This window comes from Panthera leo, chromosome B3, assembly GCF_018350215.1.
Source record: "Panthera leo isolate Ple1 chromosome B3, P.leo_Ple1_pat1.1, whole genome shotgun sequence".
NCBI lineage: Eukaryota > Metazoa > Chordata > Mammalia > Carnivora > Felidae > Panthera > Panthera leo.
In genome coordinates, this window is record NC_056684.1 from 144,523,087 (window position 1) to 144,543,220 (window position 20,134).

The 20,134-nt window shown below is 50.0% G+C and overlaps 2 protein-coding genes across 3 annotated transcripts in view; one reads left to right on the forward strand and one right to left on the reverse strand.

Moving 5' to 3' along the window:
- Positions 1-265: 265 nt before the first annotated feature.
- Positions 266-3,556, reverse strand: BAG5 (BAG cochaperone 5). Its single transcript, XM_042944408.1, is given in 3 exon segments — positions 266-1,394; positions 1,397-1,845; positions 3,509-3,556. Coding segments are annotated over 2 exon segments (1,341 nt in total). The 5' UTR covers positions 1,818-1,845; positions 3,509-3,556; the 3' UTR covers positions 266-474.
- Positions 3,557-3,645: 89 nt separating this feature from the next.
- Positions 3,646-20,134, forward strand: part of LOC122223175 (cytochrome c oxidase assembly factor 8) — a 29,500-nt gene continuing 13,011 nt past the window's right edge. The window contains exon 1 of one of the 2 annotated variants that reach the window (XM_042944410.1): positions 3,646-4,003. In XM_042944410.1, the coding sequence (XP_042800344.1) occupies positions 3,881-4,003 (123 nt within the window). In that variant the 5' untranslated portion in view covers positions 3,646-3,880. Of the gene's footprint in view, positions 4,004-19,359; positions 19,455-20,134 lie in introns of those variants that run through there. The other variant, XM_042944409.1, reaches the window with a different exon arrangement.

Below are 20,134 nucleotides of genomic sequence, written 5' to 3' on the forward strand. Positions count from 1 at the left end.
AAGCCTTCTGCTCTACTCAGCATAATAAAACACATCACCGTATTGCTTTTGTGTTTGGACGTTACTTCCACTTAACCAAAAATCTTCCCCCTTCTCATAATTGTTCTAGTATCGTATGAGGTTATGCCTACATGTAGATCCTGAAATGTCTGCATTTTAATGCCTGCACAACCCACTTAGAGATCACAAGAGCTGCCCAATTCCACTTTCTGATGAAAAAAAACGCCAAAAACCACACCACAACATACAAATAATGATCCAAATGGAAAAGTTAATGTGCTGTAATCATATTCGTTTTGCAACATCAAAAGCAGCAGAGATACCAAATAGAATTTGCTTAAATCATAAATAGCGAGATTGAAATATGCACGTATAAATTCCATTTCGGCTCCACGAACCGAAAGCTCTCTCTAAACACACAGAAGGATATATAAAGTGCAGAGCAGAACTCGCCACCGTGAGGCCTGTGGTACGTTAGTACTCCCATTCGTCGGATTTCAGGTCGAGATAGCTGAGGATGTTCTGGGCGAGCTTCACCGCCTGCTTCCTGGCGGCTTTGCACTGCTCTTCCCCTTGAGGGTCCACGGCGTCCAGGGCGAGCAGCTGCTTGGTGAGCAGCTCTTCCAGCCGGATGTAGTTCTTGTCCGTTCGGTTCCCATCAAATGAAAGAACCTCTCCCTGGATCTCGGACAAGTTTCCCAGGATGTCCCAGACCGCTTTATGGGACGGGTGCTCCTCGGAAGCGAAGGACCTCCTCTTCTCCAGGGCCTCCTTCAAGTCGATGTAAGTGATGAGGGTCTGCACCTCGATCACCGCTCTTCTCCGAGCCTCCCGGATGCAAGGGTTCTTCTCCAGACTTACCTCGTCCAGCTGTCCGATCAGCCCCTGCAATTCTGTTTTGGAGCTCAGGTACAATTCAGGAGGATTCTGTGCTCGAAGGAACTCGTTTTTTATTTCTCTCATTCTCTTGAGGACCTTTTCTATCTTTAAGATGGAATGATTCTGTCCCAGGTCAAATGCGTAGGTGCTATCTGCTTCCTCTTCTAAATCCAAATATTTCAGTAACTGGTTGATATCTTCCACTACCTCCCGGCGGTAATTTCGGATCTCCGTCCGCCCGCACACATCCAGAGCGTCCAGATCCGCGATCAGCCCCGAGAGCACACAAGATAAGTGCCTGCAGGTCTCATTATTGTTCACTCCCATCAGCAGTGCAATCAGAGTGCCCCTGGCCTTGTTCACCTCACACATCACAGAGTTAATTTTGGCAACTGAAGGATGCGCGTCCTCGGAGAGCGGCAGGGAAGGCTGCCTTTTCGTGCAGTCTTCGATAATCTCCTGCACGGCACAGATTTTGGTTAAAGTGTGATACCTTGCTTTGCGCAGGGAGATCTTCCCCCGGTCTTGACGTGTGTCAGCCTCAGAATGATGTCTTGGATGCCTTCTTCAAATTCATCAGTTACACAGTTGCCCCCGCTGTAAAAGGGCACAATCTTCTCTTTCACCAGGGACTGGGCTTCTTGAAAAATGTTCTGTATCTCGATCCGGTGTGGGTGGTTTGCATTCTGCTCTAACTCTTTGAGAAGACGCTCCGTCTCTTGTGCTGCCCTCTTCCTCGCTTGCTGAATGTCTCCTTTTCCTTCAGTATCTACAGAGTCTATTTCAAAAAGCTGTTTTGTTAAAATCCTCTCCAGTTTCTTGTAATTCTTGTCATCTGACAGACCACTGAAGCCAATTACTTGCTGTTCTATACTTTTCACTTCCTTTTGGATTTCCTGAAGCCTACTGATGGATGGATGTTGATTTCCCATATCCATACTTTTGCTGTGTTCAGTTTTAGAAGCACTAAAAAATGACAAGAATGACAAATTACACAAAGCCTCTTCAGAACGGTGACTGTATATTTATCCTGAGATTCTCATTTAAAAAAATATATTTAAGAAAAAGGGCCCGGGGCCCCTGGGTGGCTCAGTCAGCTGAGTGTCTGAACTTCAGTTCAGGCCATGAGCTCATGGTTCGTGGGTTCGAGCCCCGCGTCAGGCTCTGTGCTGGCAGCTCAGAGCCTGAGCCCGCTTCGGATTCTGGGTCTCCCTCTCTCCCTCCCCCTCCCCCTATTGTGCATACTCTCTCTCAAAAATAAGCATTGGGAAAAAAAAGGGCCCGGCATTGCTGTGATCCAAACAACAATCATACTCAAGTGCAGAAAGAGTGACTAATCCACCTTCCTGAAAATCACCTACACACAGCAGAGATTAAGAACAACGGCTTACTGCAGTGTGGACTGAGTTGGAGCTCTGTGCCTGTGAATTTCGAGTTTCCTCAAATGTAAGAGAGCAGCCTAGGTCTTCATACCAACAGAATGAAATCGGCTATCATCTTAGAAACAGAACAAGTATCTTAGGTATTAACGTTGGAACCTGGCTGATGGCAACAGCAGGCACCTTTGGGGGATGTAAAACAGTGGCCTCTTATCTTTTTACCTTCACATGGGAACAGTGCCATCTAAGCACTCACCTGGCCAAAGAGCTATGCTTAGTTTCCAGAAAAAGGTAATTAAATAAAACAAATAACACTGCATCCCAATCGCCACCAAAAGTCCCCACTTCTACCGTTCCTCACCACCCTTCATGCACGCGTACAAAGTTACCCCGTTTCTCCCCGCACCCTTCTAGCACCTCGCAAACCTTCCCTGCAGAAGTAGAAAATTGCCCGGAGAGGGACAAGTGACTGGTACCGTGTTAAAAGCACCACGATGGGCTTTGGAGGGCTAGTACCTCCCCAGCCCCGGTCACGTTCGCCGCCCCCTCCCCCAAACATGTGACAGCTAGGAGCAATTCGTTCATTAGCCTCCCATCAGGAGTCGAGAACGGCTTAACGCATTTCCCCCCAAGCTCTCGGGTCTCCATCACAGCTCAATGGGAGAGTGGGTCATCAATGGAAACCGACCCCCTGTGGGTGTCCCGGCCAGGAACATGCCTCTGGAGCCCCGCGAAGGGCGGGCTGCCCGGCTTCTTCCTCTCCGCCCCCCTCGCCCTTCTCTGCCAGCACTTTACCCAGAAGAGTCTAAGCTGGTTTGGTCTTGGCTTCCCGAGGTGAGATGGCGATGTGGAAGGTCAGCCCTTTACGGGGTGCGGCACCGGAGCTGAGCCCCTGGCTGCATCCCTCTCACCCCAGCCGGCTAGGTCTGAACCGGGCGGCCGGTGAAGGGGCCGGCGGTGGCGCGGCAGCTACTGGCCGCAGCGGCCGCTCCGGGCGTCTCGCCCGGGCCCCCAACGCGCCCGCCGGCCCTGACCTCACAATGGCCAGCGCGGGGAGGGGGCGGCCGCTCTGGGCCGGGGCCGCGGAGCCCCCGGGCGGGAGGAGGCCCCGGGAGGGAGACGAGCGGGCCGGCCCGCGTCGGACGCGAGGACGGCGCGGCGCCGAGGCCCGGCCGGCCGGGCCGGAGCGGGGGTCGCGCCGGGGCCGGGGTCGCCCACGGGCCCGCCAGCCGCCGCCGCGCCGCGCTCACCTGTGCCGCCCGCGCCATCGCGCACTCCGCCGCCGACGCCCAGCGACTCCGCCGCTCCCGCGGTCGCCGGCCCGCGGCCCCGCCCCGGGGCCGAACAGCCCCCGCCCTGGGAAAACGTCCTCCGGCGCCGCGCCGCGCCCGGGCCGCGCCGGCCACTATCGCCTGGCACAACAGCCCGGAACCGCCGCGGCCCAAGAGCGGCCGCCAGCGCCCTGCGCCCTCGCCGGGTCCACCCTGCGGCCGGTGCCACGCTGGGAAAGCGCACCGTCGGCCGCGCCGCTCCCTCCCGCCGGCTTTGCGACCGTGCCGTAACGCAGCCTCTCGCGCCGGCGCGACGCTGCCGTGCGCCGCGGCAGCCGGGGGACGCGGGCGATGGCCGCCTTGCGGCCCTGTAGGAGAGCTCTGGTCTCTCCGCTCTGCCGCGCCTTCTCTGGACCAGGCTGTCAGCTCGCTCCCGAGCGAGCTGGGGAGCGCAGGGATACGGCGCCGAGCCGGGTAAGCGGGATTCCTGCAGAGGGTGGGCCGGGACGGGGGACCGCAGGTGGCGACACACCCAGGCGGCGCTCCTCAGGGACACCTGTGGGTCCCGCACCCCTTCGTGCCGGGCTGCGGCGTCAGCTCTCCGGGAGCGAGGTCCTTGAGCCCGTCCGGGCCTGGCGCGGAGCAGCGCCCGCGGCCCGCGGGGGACAGGGGCGTGGCGAGTGGGGAGTCCCCGGCGCGAGGGGCCCCCAAGTGCCCTGCGTCAACTCCCTTGGTCTCTAGGAACTGAGGGTGTCGCTGTCACGCCGGGGACTGTTGGTGGTCGGAACTTTTGCTAACTCGTACCTCCGAGTCAGCTGTAGCGAGTTTGTTACCTACCTTATTTCTTCCCGAAGGTTGTTCTTTCTTAAACGGCTCTTGATGTGCACAGCATGTTTTTGTTTTGTTTTGTTTTGGGTCTGTGTTTTGGCTTCGTCAAGATTATTAGTCCTTTTCTTCAAGCTATGGCACACGTTATCATCGACTTTTGTGGGACTTCACGTTGAATAGTTTTTCTTGTTTGGAAGCTATTTGCATACACGCATGTTACAGGTTGAAGGTCCACAAAGATCAATATCTATAGCAACAGAGAATGACAGTTTTTATCAATTGCACTTTTTTGGGAAAGGATTTTTTTTTTTGTCAGTGGAGTTCTAAGCCTTGAGTCCACCTGTCACAAGAAAATGTCGTCTAACTGTGGAATGCGCTGCAGTTAAAATATTTAAACAAAGCATACAAATACTAACACTTCCTTTTGCCAACAGGCTAAGGAGGGGGCCTGGAAAGCCCGGGATAAAAAAGCCGGTTAAGAATTCCAAAATGAGCCTGCCTGTAAATTTTCATTTATTTTAGCCTGTTGCCCGTTAACATTCTTTTATAAATGCAGCTTTGAAGTTCTGCCTGGTTTGTAGTTTAGAGAAGAAGTTAACAGGGCAACTGGTCACCCAGACCCCCGGTCTCTAGCTCAGCTTCCTGTTACAGTGGCCACAGCAGGGACTTTCATTCCTACAATGTAGAAACCCACCCAGCATCTCAGTCTTTGGGCAGCAAGGTATTCAACAGGTATCTGAAAATGCTCCGGGCAGGCAAACGTAACATCAACCAACTGTCCCTAGGATGAGGACTTACCCTAGCTTATTTTGTGAACTAGGGTGCCCAAGGGGCACCTGGCTGGCTCAGTCGGTAGAGCATGCGACCTTTGATCTTGGGGTTGTGAGCCCCACACTGAGTGAAGAGATTACTTAAAAATAAAATCTTTAAAAAAACACCCAAACAAGGTTTCCTTTATTGTCACATACCCTTTTGCTGAAGTCAGTCTTACCGTGGGTCTAATCCTCAGGATGAGACCTTTCTTCCTTTTGTTGTCCCAAGTGACAGTGGAGCAGGGGGCTGCTCACCCGTTGGGCCGCCTGAACTTGTGAAGGTGTGGATTGTGATGCCGACGAGTGGATAAGCTGCCTGTGAGTCAGACCTGGCCCTGCTTTCCTGCGGAAACTGCTGCTGTGTTTTTGTAGGACGTGCGCCCCATTGTGCTAGATCTTGCACAGAACTTACAGGATCAGTTTTTACTTCAGGGCGATTTGTGTTTCCTGTTTGTTTGGGCGTATCTCCCTGTGCTCGCTGAGTACATGGCTGGCTCTGTCCCGGTAGTTCAATTCCTGCTGCCCAGAGAGATTGTTGTCTTTCAGACTTTGATTTTAAATATTAGGCCTTTTTTTTTTTTTTAATGGTTACTTATTTTTGAGAGAGAGAGTGTGAGCGCAAGTGGGACAGGAGCAGAGAGAGAGGGAGACACAGAAACCAAAGCAGGCTCCAGGCTCTGAGCCATCAGCACAGGGCCTGACATGGGGCTCGAACCCACGAACTGTGAGATCATGACCTGAGCCGAAATCTGGCGCTTAACCGACTGAGCCACCCAGCACCCCGCCCCATAGATATTAGGTCTTCTTAAAAGTAACAGGTCGTGAACCTTCTGTTTTCTTTATTTAAATAGATATATTTTAATCCTGTATGTCTAGTTCACACAACATATTTTTTATTAAGTTTTTAATTTAATTTTTTTTTTTTAACGTTTATTTTTGAGACAGGGAGAGACAGAGCATGAACGGGAGAGGGTCTGAGAGAGAGGGAGACACAGAATCTGAAACAGGCTCCAGGCTCTGAGCTGTCAGCACAGAGCCCGACGCGGGGCTCGAACCCACCGACCGCGAGATCATGACCTGAGCCAAAGTCGGCCGCCCAACCGACTGAGCCACCCAGGCGCCCCAAGTTTTTAATTTTAATTTCAGTATAACATACACTGTTATATTAGTTTCAGGTGTACAATACAGTGATTCAACACTTCCTTACATCACCTGGTGCTCATCCCAACAGGTGCCCTCCTTCATCCCCATCTCCCACCCCCCACCTCCTCTCTGGTGACCATTGATTCTCTGCAGTTAAGAGTCTGTTTCTTAGTTTATCTCTCTCTTTTTTTTTTTTCATTTGCTTATTTGTTTTGTTTCTTAAATTCCATATATGAGTGAATCGTATGGTATTTGTCTTTCTCTGACTTATTCACTTAGCATTATACTTTCTGGATCCATCAAAGTTGTTGCAAATGGCAAGCTTTCATTCTTTTTTATGGCTGAATATTCCATTATATACGTGTATCCCTTCGATTTAGTGTTTTTGTATTTTTTGGATGCATACCCAGTGGTGTGATTACTGGACCATGGGGTAGTCCTATTTTTAATGTTTGACAAACCTCTGTATTGTTGTCCAGAGTGCCTATACCAGTTTGCATTCCTATCAACGGTGTAGGAAGGTTCCCCTTTCTCCACATCCTCACTACATCTTTTTCGTTAATTCTTTGTTCTCCACTTGAGTTCAGGAAAGCTGCTTTAGGACCTACATGATTTATTCCCATCTGCTGTCTCTGGTACCACTTTTTCTTCCAAGCCCACTGAAAAAGTCAGCTAGGACTCTTGATTTCAACTCAGGTCATGATCTCATGGTTTGAGAGATGGAGCCCTGCATCAGGCTCTGCACTGACGGTGGGGAGCCTGCTTGGGATTCTCTCTCCCTCTCTCCCTCTCTCGCTCTCTGCCCCTCCCCCCTCAAAATAAATAAACATTAAAAAAAAAAAGTCAGCTCTAAAATTAAGTATTTTCTAGGCACTTAACACCTGTTTATTCCTTGTCTCTGTAGTTTACATCATCGGCTCCTAAAAGTGTTTGCACATTTGGAATCATCTGGAAGACTTTAAAAAAATACCACCCCCTCTCCCCACCCCCTGAGATTCTGAGGTGATAGGTCTGGGATGTGGCCCCGGGCACCAGGATCTTTAATTATTTATTGGTTTGTCTAGTTTCCCCTGCCCAGGTTTATTGAAGTGTAGCATCAGGATTTTATGGGGGAGTCTAAGAATGAACTTACAAGGGGTGCCTGGGTGGCTCAGTCGGTTAAGCGGCCGACTTCAGCTCAGGTCATGATCTCGCTGTCTGTGAGTTCGGGCCCCGCATCGGGCTCTGTGCTGACGGCTCAGAGCCTGGAGCCTGTTTCGGATTCTGTGTCTCCCTCTCTCTGACCCTCCCCCGTTCATGCTCTGTCTCTCTCTGTCTCAAAAATAAATAAACGTTAAAAAAAAATAAAAATGAGCTCACAAGGGGCGCCTGGGTGGCGCAGTCGGTTAAGCGTCCGACTTCAGCCAGGTCACGATCTCACGGTCCGTGAGTTCAAGCCCCGCGTCAGGCTCTGGGCTGATGGCTCAGAGCCTGGAGCCTGTTTCCGATTCTGTGTCTCCCTCTCTCTCTGTCCCTCCCCCGTTCATGCTCTGTCTCTCTCTGTCCCACAAATAAATAAAAAAACGTTGAAAAAAAAAAAAAATTTAAAAAAAAAATGAGCTCACAAGTTAGAGAAGCAGTGGTTACATTATACACATTACTGTTTGCTTGTAGTCCTGGGACGCCTGGTTGGCTCAGCAGGTTAAGAGTCCGAATTCGGCTCAGGTCACGATCTGGCTGTTCCGAGTTTGAGCCCCGTGTCAGCCTCTGTGCTGACAACTGGCAGCCTGGAGCCTGCTTCAGATTCTGTGTCTCTCTCTCTCTGCTCCTCCCATGCTCATGCTGTGTCTCTCTCTCTCTATCTCTCTCTCAAAAATAAGTAAACATTAAAAATGTATAAAGTAGACTATTTGCTTGTAGTCCTGGATTCATCAACACGGCACTAGGTCGCGTTAACCAAGTGTTTGCACCCGCTGGTCTGTGAACTTTGCCTGTTTTCTTCTTCACACGGTTCTGTGAAGTAGGTGCTTTTACCCTCCCCATTGTACAGACCAGAAAACCTCAGTGCAATAAGATGGAAAATTTCCTCAAGATCACAGCGCTTGCTCATAAAGAATATCTATATTATAGTTCCTGTATCTAGAGGATAGTGAATTAACATTTCTCTTCTAGTAACTTTTGGATCAAAAAAAAAAAAAAAGCCCAAACAGGCCCTCAGCAGGAGAGGTAATATTTACAGATAAATAGTGGGAGTCCTGATCCCATATTTTGCTTAGATTTTCATTAAAGAGAATGATTTTCAACAGTCCCCTCCCCTCAAGTGTAGCTTCAGAGTAAACACATGAGGGAAGTTAAATACTAGACAAATGAGAAAGTGGTGAGTGGTCTCATCAGAGGATTTTATTTATTTATTTATTTTTAAACAAACTTTAAAAAAAAATTTTTTTTTTTTTTAGAGAGCGCACGTGCCCATGAGCAGGGGAGAGGGACAGAGAGAGAGAGAGAGAGAGAGAGAGAGAGAGAGAATCTTAAGCAGGCTCCACACTCAGCACAGATCCTGATGCAGAGCCTAGCACAGGGCTTGATCCCACAACCCTGGGATCGTGACCTGAGCCAAAATCAAGAATCGGATTCTCAACTGACTAAGCCACCCAGGCAGCCTCATCAGAGGGTTTTAAAATAAGCATGGATATTTCTAGTGTTTAAAAGGCTTTCAATAAATTAGTTGGAAGAAAATTAAAGCTGGAGCAGAGGACTTTAAACAGCCCAGGGCCTGGCTGTGACTGGCCTGGTGTTACCCAGCAGAGTCAGGGTTGAAAGGGGCCTTTCTCACTCTCTGCCTCCTGTTCAGATGTCCCCGCACGCTGTTTCTTCATGGAGTGAAGCAGTTACAGGGTTTCCCCTTGTTCTGTTCATGTGGAGAAATGCATTCCTTTATTTTCTATTTTTGTTATTTATGGGAAATGTCAAACTTGCAAAACCAGAAGAGTGTAAAGAATGCTGTGTATCCAGCACCCTGCTTCTACCCCTGTCCGCTTGGGGGTGTTTATTTCATCTTTACCCATCCATTCCATTCCCGGCTCCCAGATTACTTTGTGGCAAATATCAGATTTCACATTTCATTTGTGGAGCGCCTCGGTGGCTCAGGGTTAAGCGTCTGACTTCAGCTCTGACTTCAGCTCGGGTCATGATCTCATGGTTCTTGGGTTTGAGCCCCGTGTCAGGCACTGTGCTGACAGCTCGGAGCCTGGAGCCTGCTTCTGATTCTGTGTGTGTGTGTGTGTGTGTGTGTGTGTGTGAGTCTCTCTCTTTTTCTCTCTCTGCCCCTCTCCCGCTCATGCTCTGTCTCTCAAAAGTTAAAAAAAAGGAACATTTCATTTGTAAAATTTCGTATGTATCTTTTTTTTTTTTTTTTTTAATGTTTTGAGAGGGGAGGCGGGGCAGAGAGAGAGAGGGAGAAAGAGAATCCCAAGCAGGCCCCACGCCCAGCGTGGATCTGGACGCAGGGCTCAGTCACAACTGTGAGATGGTGACCTGAGCCAAAATCAAGAGATGGACGTTTAACCGACTGAGCCACCCAGGCGCCCCAAAGTTCATATTTTTTTTAACTTTTTTTTTTAATGCTTACTATTTTTTAGAGTTCAAAAGTTCGTATCTTTTACAGTTACATATGGGGGCGTCTGGGTTGCTCAGTCCGTTAAGCATCCGACTCTTGATGTCAGCTCAGGTCATGATCTCATGGTTCGTGGGTTTGAGCCCCGTGTTGGGCTCTGTGCTAACACTGCCGTCCTGCTTGGGCTTTTCTCTCTGTCCCTCCTCTGCTCATTCTCTCTCTCTCCCTGTCTCTCTCAAAATAAGTAAACTTGAAAAAAAAAAAAGAAAGAAATAGGGGCGCCTGAGTGGCTAAGTTGGTTGAGTGGCTGACTTCAGCTCGGGTTATGGTCTCACAGTTCATGAGTTCAAGCCCTGCGTCGGGCTCTGTGCTGACAGCTCAGAGCCTGGAGCCTGCTTCAGATTCTGTCTCTGTGTCTCTCTGCCCCTCACCTGCTCATGCTCTGCCTCTCAAAACTAAATGTGTTAAAAAAAATTTTAAAAAAGAGATACGAACTTTAAAATATATATATATATATATAAACATAATAACTAAAATACAACTTCAGCAAATGTTCAGCATTCAGGTTTTTTTTTTTTTTAGATTTCTTCAGTTATCTTAGAAATGTTTTTTGCTTTTTTTGTTTTGTTTTGCTTTTACAGTTTTCTTGTATCAGGATTCACATTAGGGCTACAAATTGTGATTTATTGACATTCTTTTGGTTACTTTTTGATCTATAGGTTTTGACTCCGTCCCCTTCCTTTTTTCAAAGTAGTTTATGCGGGAGGAGGGGAAGGATGTGTCCTTTTGAATTTTCCACAAACTGTGTTCTGCTGTTGCTTTCCCAGGGCGTAATGTACCATGTTCCTCCGATCTGTGTGTCTCCTGTAAATTGACAGCTGCAATCTAGAGCCTTGACCACATCCAGATTTGACTTTGTTTTTGAGAAGACTAACTTCGTTGGGGGATTGTGTTCCTCTATCAGGATTGGCTGATTTCTGATGTGAAGCCAACGTTTCACTCCCAGTATAAACCCTGTTTAGTCCTTTACGTACTGCTGAATACGGAATGCTGATGTGTCTACGTCTGTCTAGAACGGGAGGCTGGGATCCCAGCCCTCCAGAAGGAAGACTTTCAGTTCCCAGCCCCGAAGTGTCAGGACCGCAGACCTGCAGGGACACCACGTTTTGCCAGCATCTGTTCCTTTCATCGTTGCCCACCGGTTTCCCCAGTGGTGCAGTGTGACGCCTTCACTCAGGAGCTTCGTGTTCTGTGCAGGCACTTCCGGGAAGGAGGGCCTAGGGGAAAGTCTTTGGTTCCAAATCCTGGCTCCTCGTGGGGAGGTGGGCCTGGGACTGTGCCGGGAGAGCCCAGGAGCCTGCTGTAAGCGGGAAGGGGTGGAGAAGGAGGCTGGGCCTGCAGAGCTGGAGGAGGAGAAGCCCCCCCCCCCCCCCCGTGGGGCTGCCTGGCTGGCAGTTTACCAGAAAGAGAAAAAACGGGAGGGGGGTTGTTCCCTCCCAGACACGGTGATGAACGCTCAGTGTGACAAGTACGTACAGGCACGTTCCTTTCCTTGTCCTGGCTGCTCGCCAGCAGAGCTGATGGGTTCTAGCCTGCGCGGCCCCGCCTCCTGTCCCGCCCGAGACAGCCACTCCACTGTGAGGGAGCCGTGCATTCCATGCTGCTGCTGTGACAGCCGTAAATTACGGTAATTATTCTAACCTCAAAGGGAGTCTTCCTTTTACAGAAGGACTTTTTCCTCCCCCAAGCTCCTTCTCCTCCCTTTTAAATAGCAGTTCTGGGGTGAACAAAAACAGAACATGTATTTACTGGGGAGCGCAGAAGAGCTAACTCTGCTACAATTAAGATAAAATCTCTCAAATTATAGTGGAAAACTGAGGGTGGTTGGGAGAGCTGGTTGACAGAGTTCACCTGTAAAGCAGATGATTTAGGCAATAGTGAGGTGACAAATGAGGAGGGGTCACTGAACACTCCTGGCGCCTCCTGGCGCTTCTTCGTGTGTGGGTAGCTCGGAAAAGCCGTGAGTTGTTGGGGTGACTGCTTTAACGCTTCCTGATAAGGAACCTGTAAGAAGATGACACTGGGGTACAGTTCTGGAGGGTGGTGAACCGGTGGAACACAGCGGGGGTGACACCTGCCCTTTCGTCCCCTTGCTGCTGTCCTTCAGCGTCCTCGGTCGGCTTGGGGGAGGGGAGGGGTCCCCATCTCGGGATGCAAGTCCGTGGGGCGAGCCTGGGCCAGCTGCCTGTTGCCACTCATTGGGTCCCTGTGTGTGAATCACCTTTAGTTTCTAAGACTAAAGGCTTTGGGGCAGAAGTCCAGGAATATTTGTGGAAAGGTAGGGTTTTAAAAAATGCTTTTTTGGGGCGCCTGGGTGGCTCAGTCAGTTGAGCGTCCGACTTCGGCTCAGGTCATGATCTCACAGTCTGTGAGTTCGAGCCCCATATCGAGCTCTGTGCTGATGGCTCAGAGCCTGGAGACTGCTTCAGATTCTGTGTCTCTCTCTCTGCCCCTTCCCTGCTCATGCTCTCTCTCTGTCTCAAAAATAAATAAAAGCATTAAGAAAAAAAAATTTTTTTTTAATTTTTTTTTTGGAAAACAAAAGGAAAATGTAGAGATCATATATTGTTTTTAGAAGGATGGATGAGAGGGGCGACTGGGGGCTCCGTCGGTTAAGTGTCGGACTCTTGATTTCAGCTCCGGTCATGATCTCGCAGTGCGTGAGTTCGCGCCCCGTGTTGGGCTCTGCACTGTCAGTAAGGGACTCTCTCCCTCTGTCTCTCTGCCCCTCCCCTGCTCGCTCGCTCGCTCTAAATGAATAAATAAATAAATAAAGGATGAAAGGTTGAAGATCTACACACTGCAACCCTGGAGCGATCGTTCAGCCTGATGTCAAGTCGTATTTGACGACAAGTGGCAGTTTCAGGTCTTAGGTAAGCAGATGAGGGCGTCTTTCTGCCAGCGGGGCCCTGTGGCTATGGCACAGGAGGGAGGAATTCAATCCCTTTTGTGGACCAGCTGGCCCTTCATTTGGAACTTTCCACCTTGGCTGTGCCTCTTCTGGTCCAGCTCTGCATGAGAGAGACGCTTCAGAAGTGCCAGACAGAAGTCAACGTGATCTTGGGGCGCCTGGGTGGCGCAGTCGGTTGAGCGTCCGACTTCAGCCAGGTCACGATCTCGCGGTCCGTGAGTTCGAGCCCCGCGTCGGGCTCTGGGCTGATGGCTCGGAGCCTGGAGCCTGTTTCCGATTCTGTGTCTCCCTCTCTCTCTGCCCTCCCCCGTTCATGCTCTGTCTCTCTCTGTCCCAAAAATAAAAATAAAAAAAAACGTTGAAAAAAAAAAAAAATTAAAAAAAAAAAAAAAAAAAGAAGTCAACGTGATCAAATGTGAGGGCGTCTGAGTCTACGAGAAGTGGATGCAGGACGAAGTGAACACCTCGGTAGGTGCCGCGGTTGTGGCCACGCAGACGTGACCGCTGTGTCTAGGGCCTGTCCCCTCTCCCTCCTGGCCAGCCGGCCAGCCTGGCTTCCCACTTCGCCGCAGCTCGGCCCGGCCACCTACACCGGCTCCTCCCAGTTCTCCCACTGTGCTCCAGTCTTACTGCAGAACAGCCCGGGAGGCGCGCCGCTCTGACCGCACAGACCGGAAAACCTGGAAACTCGGCGGGATCTAGCAGTGACGGACCCCCAAGAACAGTCTTGACAGCCGATGGTGTTTGGCTCGCTCACAACTTCTGAAAGTTCTGGCACCAGCTCATCAATAATTGCCATAACTAGCTTGTCAGGTGTCCTTCCAGCAGAAAGTTCAAGGGCTTTTTGACGTTGAAGTGCATTTCTTGCATAAGCAGAGAGTCAACAGGAAAGATTAAGACTGGGAAGAACAGGGGCGCCTGGGTGGCTCAGTCGGTCAAGCGTCCGACCTCGGCTCAGGTCATGATCTCACGGTCCGTGAGTTCGAGCCCCACGTCGGGCTCTGTGCTGACCGCTCGGAACCTGCAGCCTGTTTCAGATTCTGTGTCTCCCTCTCTCTCTGCCCCTCCTCTGTTCGTGCTCTGTCTCTCTCTGTCTCAAAAATAAATAAACGTTAAAAAAAATTTTTAACACTGGGAAGAACATTCCTCCAACAAGCACAGTCCTGCAGCCTGGGGCTCAAAGGCTCCTGGGAGAAGCAGACGTGCCAGTGCTGTGAGGAGCCTCGGGAGCCCGCGGAGAGGTGCCCTTGTCTGTGAAGATGAGGAGGGAGCCCGCGGAGAGGTGCCCTTGAACCCGGGGCCGTGAACATGAGGAGGGAGCACGGAGGAGAAAACACGCAGGCGGAGGAAGGACAGAAGCCAGCTGGCGTGGCATTAAAGGAGCCTCCTGTGGGTGGAGGAAAAGGAGAGATTGGGGCCCCAGCAGGCCCGGGCTGCCAGACCACAGGAAGGGGTTAGGTTCTCTCCTGAGGGTAATGATAATCACCGAGGAAGATTTTACATTTTACGGGAAGGGGCGGCACAGTTAGGGGTGTGGGAGACATTGCTTCGCAGCAGGGGTGGGTATGGGGACAGAGTAGGCGGGGAGGGGGCAGCCTGGAGGCGGTGGCGCTGCTCAGACCAGCCCATCAGGAGTTGTCACGGGGCCAGAGACCTCACCATGGCGGAGGCGTGTGTGTGTGCGTGTGTGTGTGTGTGTGTGTGTGTGTGTGTGTGGTGGGGGGAGGTTGCTGCAGCTGCCCGAGCCGAGTCCTTCCGGTCCTGGCATGGGGGTGCCAGGGTCCAGTGGCCAGAATTCTGCGAAGCTTATTCCTTCAGCCACAAAGAAGGCTTCTCAAAGGACAGGGTGTGACTCTTTTTAATTCTGATCACTGCGGGCCCTCGCCTTTGCTGCTGTGAGAAAAAGGGCCGTAAGTAAAAGTATTGGCAGTGATCACAAGTAAGTTACCTTGAAACAGGTGGAAAGTTTGCATTCCAGCGGCTTCCTCCTCCAGAAGTCTGAAGGTGATAAAAACGGTCAAGTACAGGAGGAAGCAGCAGGGCCTGCCAACAGACACGCTTGGAAAATGAGGCGGACGGGACAGAGCTCTTGTGGCAAACGCTGCTTGCAGGGAGTCTCAGAAATGTTTTCTTTAAAAACGTTCTTATATTTTTCTCATATACACACTTACGTTTGCTTCTAGAAGACGTTATAGGAAACCTTTTCATCATGTTGATAGCTTTGGAAGTTCTATTTGGTTTCATCTGTTTTCTCATACATACTGATAGAAAAGCGAAACCACCTTGGGTGCTTAAACCATTGAAGCTGCTGCTCCCTACAGAGTGCCGAAGGGTGACGGCGTGGGCCGCTCTTGGGCCGCTCTGGTGTGAGGCCCTCGGGAAACATGCCGACAGGGTGGTCTTCCCTCCTTGCCTTCCGAGAGAGGCCCAGAGGAAACTTCTGGAGAGGCGCCACCCCCACCCCCAGGAGGAAAGAAGCATTCTCACCACCAGGAATGAAGGAAATCTACAGGAACAAACCTTGATTAAAGTAGTTCCTGCCCTCCTCTGGTCTCCATATATTTCTGTTCCTTTCCACAGCCGATGCTTCTAATGCAGCCTCGTGTATCAGCACCGGGCTGCTGCTTGGGTCCTCATTTCCCTGTGGGTCCCACGCCTGCATGACCCCTGGGGCTTTCCTCTGTGGATGTGTCTCCCGTGGATTTACCCCCCAGGTCCAGCTGCAGACCCCAGGGTGGGGCGGGGGGGGGGGGAAGCTTGGCCTCACCTACGGCTCAAAACTATAAATACTTAAGCTACGTTTTGACCACCATTTCCAGAGAACATCTGTAATAACTTGGTTAAAGTGGTGTGGAACATGTCATGAACCCTTTTGAAAAGCAGTAGGGAATTGAGGTGACTGGGTCAGTGCATTCATGATGGGGTCTGCAGTGAGGAGTGTGGCCTGGTGTGTCCCAGCTAGCACTGACATCCTGCAGTGAAGAGAGCTGCTTCCTACGTTGTTAAGTTTTTATTTATTTTTGAGAGACAGCGTGTGCTGCCCCCCCCCCCCCCCCCCGCCACCATGTGCAGGGGAAGTCCAGAGAGAATCCCAAGCAGGCTCGATGCTGGGCTTGATCTCATGAACCTGTGAGATCATGACCTGAGCCCAAATCAAGAGTCGGACACTTAACCGATCGAGGCACCCAGATGCCCCGCTACATTTTCAGGAAGTTTGCTAATAAACAGCTATTACTAAATATTATATACTAAAATAAATTATATTAAAGATAATGCATATTTAGACTTTCACATGTGTTTATTTTATTATTGTTTACAATCATCTCTGCTTTTGAGGTTATTTACGACTATTGTACCTACGTGGTAGAAAAACCACACAAAGGTATACTGCTTGAAATTGTCCACAGTGGAAGGATTTGCACCATGGAAATTGGCAAATGTGCTAAATCAGGGCTTGAGTTATTGTTTTGTTGATTGTCTTGACTTAGGGAGGCAAAGGAGAAGATGTTAGTAATAGAAGTTAAATTAACAAGTATATCTTGTCTGTTGCCATTACATCGTGAATAGCCCCAAGTTGAGGAAACATTCTTCTAGTATTCAAAAACAAAGAAATTACTCCTGTCATTGACAAATAGGGCTTGTTTCACTTTTATCCTGTCCTCCCTACCAAGTAGCCTTTGTGTCTGAAGGACACTAACGAGTCACTTGCAGCCGCGGGCTGGCTAGTGATACAAGGTTGTGGCAGAAATCTGAGAAGGAGCCACAGTGAAACAGCACTTGGTGCCCACTAGAGTGGCTACAATGAGGACAAGATGCGCGGTGACAGATGCTCAGCAGGATGCTGGGAAACTGGAACCCTGCGCCCTGCCGGAGGGAGTGTCTCCTGGTGTAGCTGCCGTGGGAAGCCGCGTGGTGGCTTCTCCGAAGGTTAAACATAGAGTTACCATGTGACCCTGCCATCCTGCTCCTGTGTGTACCCCCGAGAGAATTGAAAACAGATGTCCACACAAAAATCTGTACACGAGTGTTCACAGCAACACAATTCATAGCAGCCAAAAAGTGGAAACAATCCAGATGCATTCAGCTGACGAACAGATACAAAATGTGTTATGGCCACGCTGGGAAATACCAAAATACCTTTTGGTTCAGCCTTCAGCCGTAACAAGGAATGAAGTTCTGACACATGCTACCATGTGGATGAACTTTGGAAACATGTTATGTGAATGTCAGTCACAAAAGAGTACATACTGTGATCTTCCGTTTACACAAAATGTCCACAGCAAGCAGATCCACAGAGGCAGAAATAGAGCAGTGGTAGTGGGGACTGGGGGACAATGCGGAGTGACTGCTCACGAGGACAAGGATGGGGTGGCCGGGGGCTGGGGGACAATGCAGAGTGACTGCTCATGAGGACAGCTTTCTCTTTGGGGTGGTGACAGTGTCCTGGAATTGGTAATGGTTGCACACCTCTGGGAACATGCTGAAAACACGGAATTGTACGCTTCAGTGGGGTTAATTTCACAGCACGTGAATTATTTTTCTCTAAAGCCGTCGTCAAAGCAATGAAAGCAGTTTGTAAGAATCGGTTGGCTGCGTGGAGTTTATCAGGAAGGCTGTGTGTCATGTTTCATTACTGTTTGTAAAGTGCGCTGCACACCCTTGCAGTTGTATACCTCCCTCAGCCGTATTAATCAGGGACTGTGTGCTGCCCGGGGTGGCTCATCGATCCCTCACCACTGCATGCTTCTCCCTGTGCCTCCGCCTTGCTCCCTCCCCCGGTGACAGCAGAGAAAGGCTCCTGTCCTCCTTGCCCCCACAGTGTGCTTGCACCCCCCCCCCCCGCCACAGCAGGCCTGGGGGTCCCTCCCCCCACTCCTCTGGAGCCTCCGAAATGTTGCTTGAACTTGAGGAAGCATTCCATGTTGTGATAGTAATTGGCACCATGTTTTTTGTTTTTTTACTTTTGAAAGAGAAAGAGAAAGCATGAGCGGGGGAGGGGCAGAGAGAAAGGGAGAAAGATTGGAAGCAGGCTCTGCACTGTCCACGCAGAGCCCAACGCAGGGCCTGAACCCACTGAGCCACCCAAGGACCCCACCACCACAGCTTTAACTCATTACAACTCCTTTTCGGTGATGGTGCACTTCCTGTCCATGGTTTTATTTTTTCACTCAAATGTTATAACTTCTTTTACCTAATCTGTCAAGTCTTTAACAGTTTGAATTTATTTGTTAAAGTTTATTTGTTTTGTGGGGGAGGGGCAGAGAGAAAGGAAGAGCGAGAGAGTCCCAAGCAGACTCCGTGCTAAGTGTCAGCACAGAGCCGGACGCGAGGCTCAAACCCACCAACCGCGAGATCATGACCAAAGATCATGACCGCGAGATCATGACCTGAGCCAAAGTTGGATGCTCAACAGACTGAGCCATCCAGACGCCCCTAAAGATTCTTTTCTAGAAACAGTTTGAAAGTCTGAGGAAATCACAATATACTTTCCAACCTGTCCTGCTCATTCACTTATTCTAGACTCAAGATGGTTTTCTAAATGGTAAGCATTCTGAAGCTGAGGTGAACACACCAGATTTTTAATAAACTGTTACAGGTGCCAGTGTTGTCCTGAAGGAGGAGCTATAACGTAACTCCAAAACCGCCTGTGGAGAACACAGGTCAAGGAAAGGGCTTTTTGCATGGATAGCTGTGCCTGCGTATTTTACAGTAGAACTTGGCCTTCCAAATTCACAGGAGGATTTCAGAGCTCTTGTAACCTGAGACGCTCTCTGCAGCAAACTTGGGAACGACCCTTCCAGACCCAACCTGCTGCTCCTTGCCGTGCTTTAAGTTCATCCTATTTGTAGAATGCTTGGGAATTTAGAAAATGTAGGAAGGTTCTAGCATCCAAGAAAAGGAGCAAATGGGCACACCGCTGGTGGTTTTGCTCGTAGCAACCTTCTTCGGCAGCGTCAGGTTCTTGAGATGTTTGGTGTGTTGGTGGTGATTCGCGGGGCGCATCGAAGCAAAAACTAGCAAGCTGTGTTTTCAAGGTTGAGTCTAGGGGCCTAAGGGGATGTCAGCCCACACTGGGGAGGGTGCCTGGGGGCAGTGTCCCCAGCTGAGCAGACGTCCGCCTTCTTGCTCCGGCCCCTCCCCCTGCCCCGCGCTGCTGCTCATGCCGCCTGACCTGCCGCCAAACACTGGCCACGTCGTATTTGTAAGCTAGCTGTTATTTCTGCTTCAGATGAAACGATCAGTGAGTAGCCAAGTAGACAAAGCTGTTTCATGTTAAAACTTGCAAACCCTGCCTCTCTGTTTTTAGTTCTTTGGAAGTCGCATCTTGTAACCGTGATGCCGAAGAACTGAAATATCCTGAATGAAGTACCTTCCAAAGGGAAAAGAAATGTTAATTATGTGCAGTGTGGTAGTTCCTTTGGTCTTTGTAAGCTTTAACCACTCTTTTAATTGGCTTTTTAATTTGTATGCAGTAAAATGAATACCCCACTTAAAGTGTACATTTGATGAGTTTGGACAAACGTGTGAATGTTTGCAGTCACCACTGACTTCGAGGATGCGGCACCGAGGGCTCCCACGGTACATCCTCTCTCATGCCTGGCTCTTTCCCTCTGTATTTTTCTAAGACTCGTCCATGCAGTGAGTCTCAGTGGTTTCACTCCTTCCCGTGGCTGGGAGTTTTCTAGTTGTTGGTGCGGGGAGGGCACATGGGAGGCACTCTGTTGTAGCTAGAGGTGGAAGTCATGTTCAATAGAGCTTATTTGTTTGTTTTAAATAATGTATAAGAGGTGCGCCTGGGTGGCTCAGTCGGTTGGGCAGCCGACTTCGGCTCAGGTCATGATCTCGCGGTCCGTGAGTTCGAGCCCCGCGTCAGGCTCTGTGCTGACAGCTCGGAGCCTGGAGCCTGCTTCTGATTCTGTGTCTCCCTCTCTCTCTGACCCTCCCCCGTTCATGCTCTGTCTCTCTCTGTCTCAAAAATAAATAAACGTTAAAAAAAAATTAAAAAAAATTAAATTAAAAAAAATAAATAATGTATAAGAGATTTCTAAATTGAATGGTACTTTTCCCCCATGAGTTTAGGTTACATTGATCTTTTTTTTTTTTTTTTTTGAGTTTATTTATTTTGAGAGTGATAGAGACCACGTGAGCGGGGGGGGGGGGGGGGGGAGGGTGGGGTGGGCAGAGAAAGAGAGAATCCCAAGCAGGCTCTGTGCTGGCAGTGCAGAGCTGGATGTGGGGCTCAAACCCATGAACCGTGA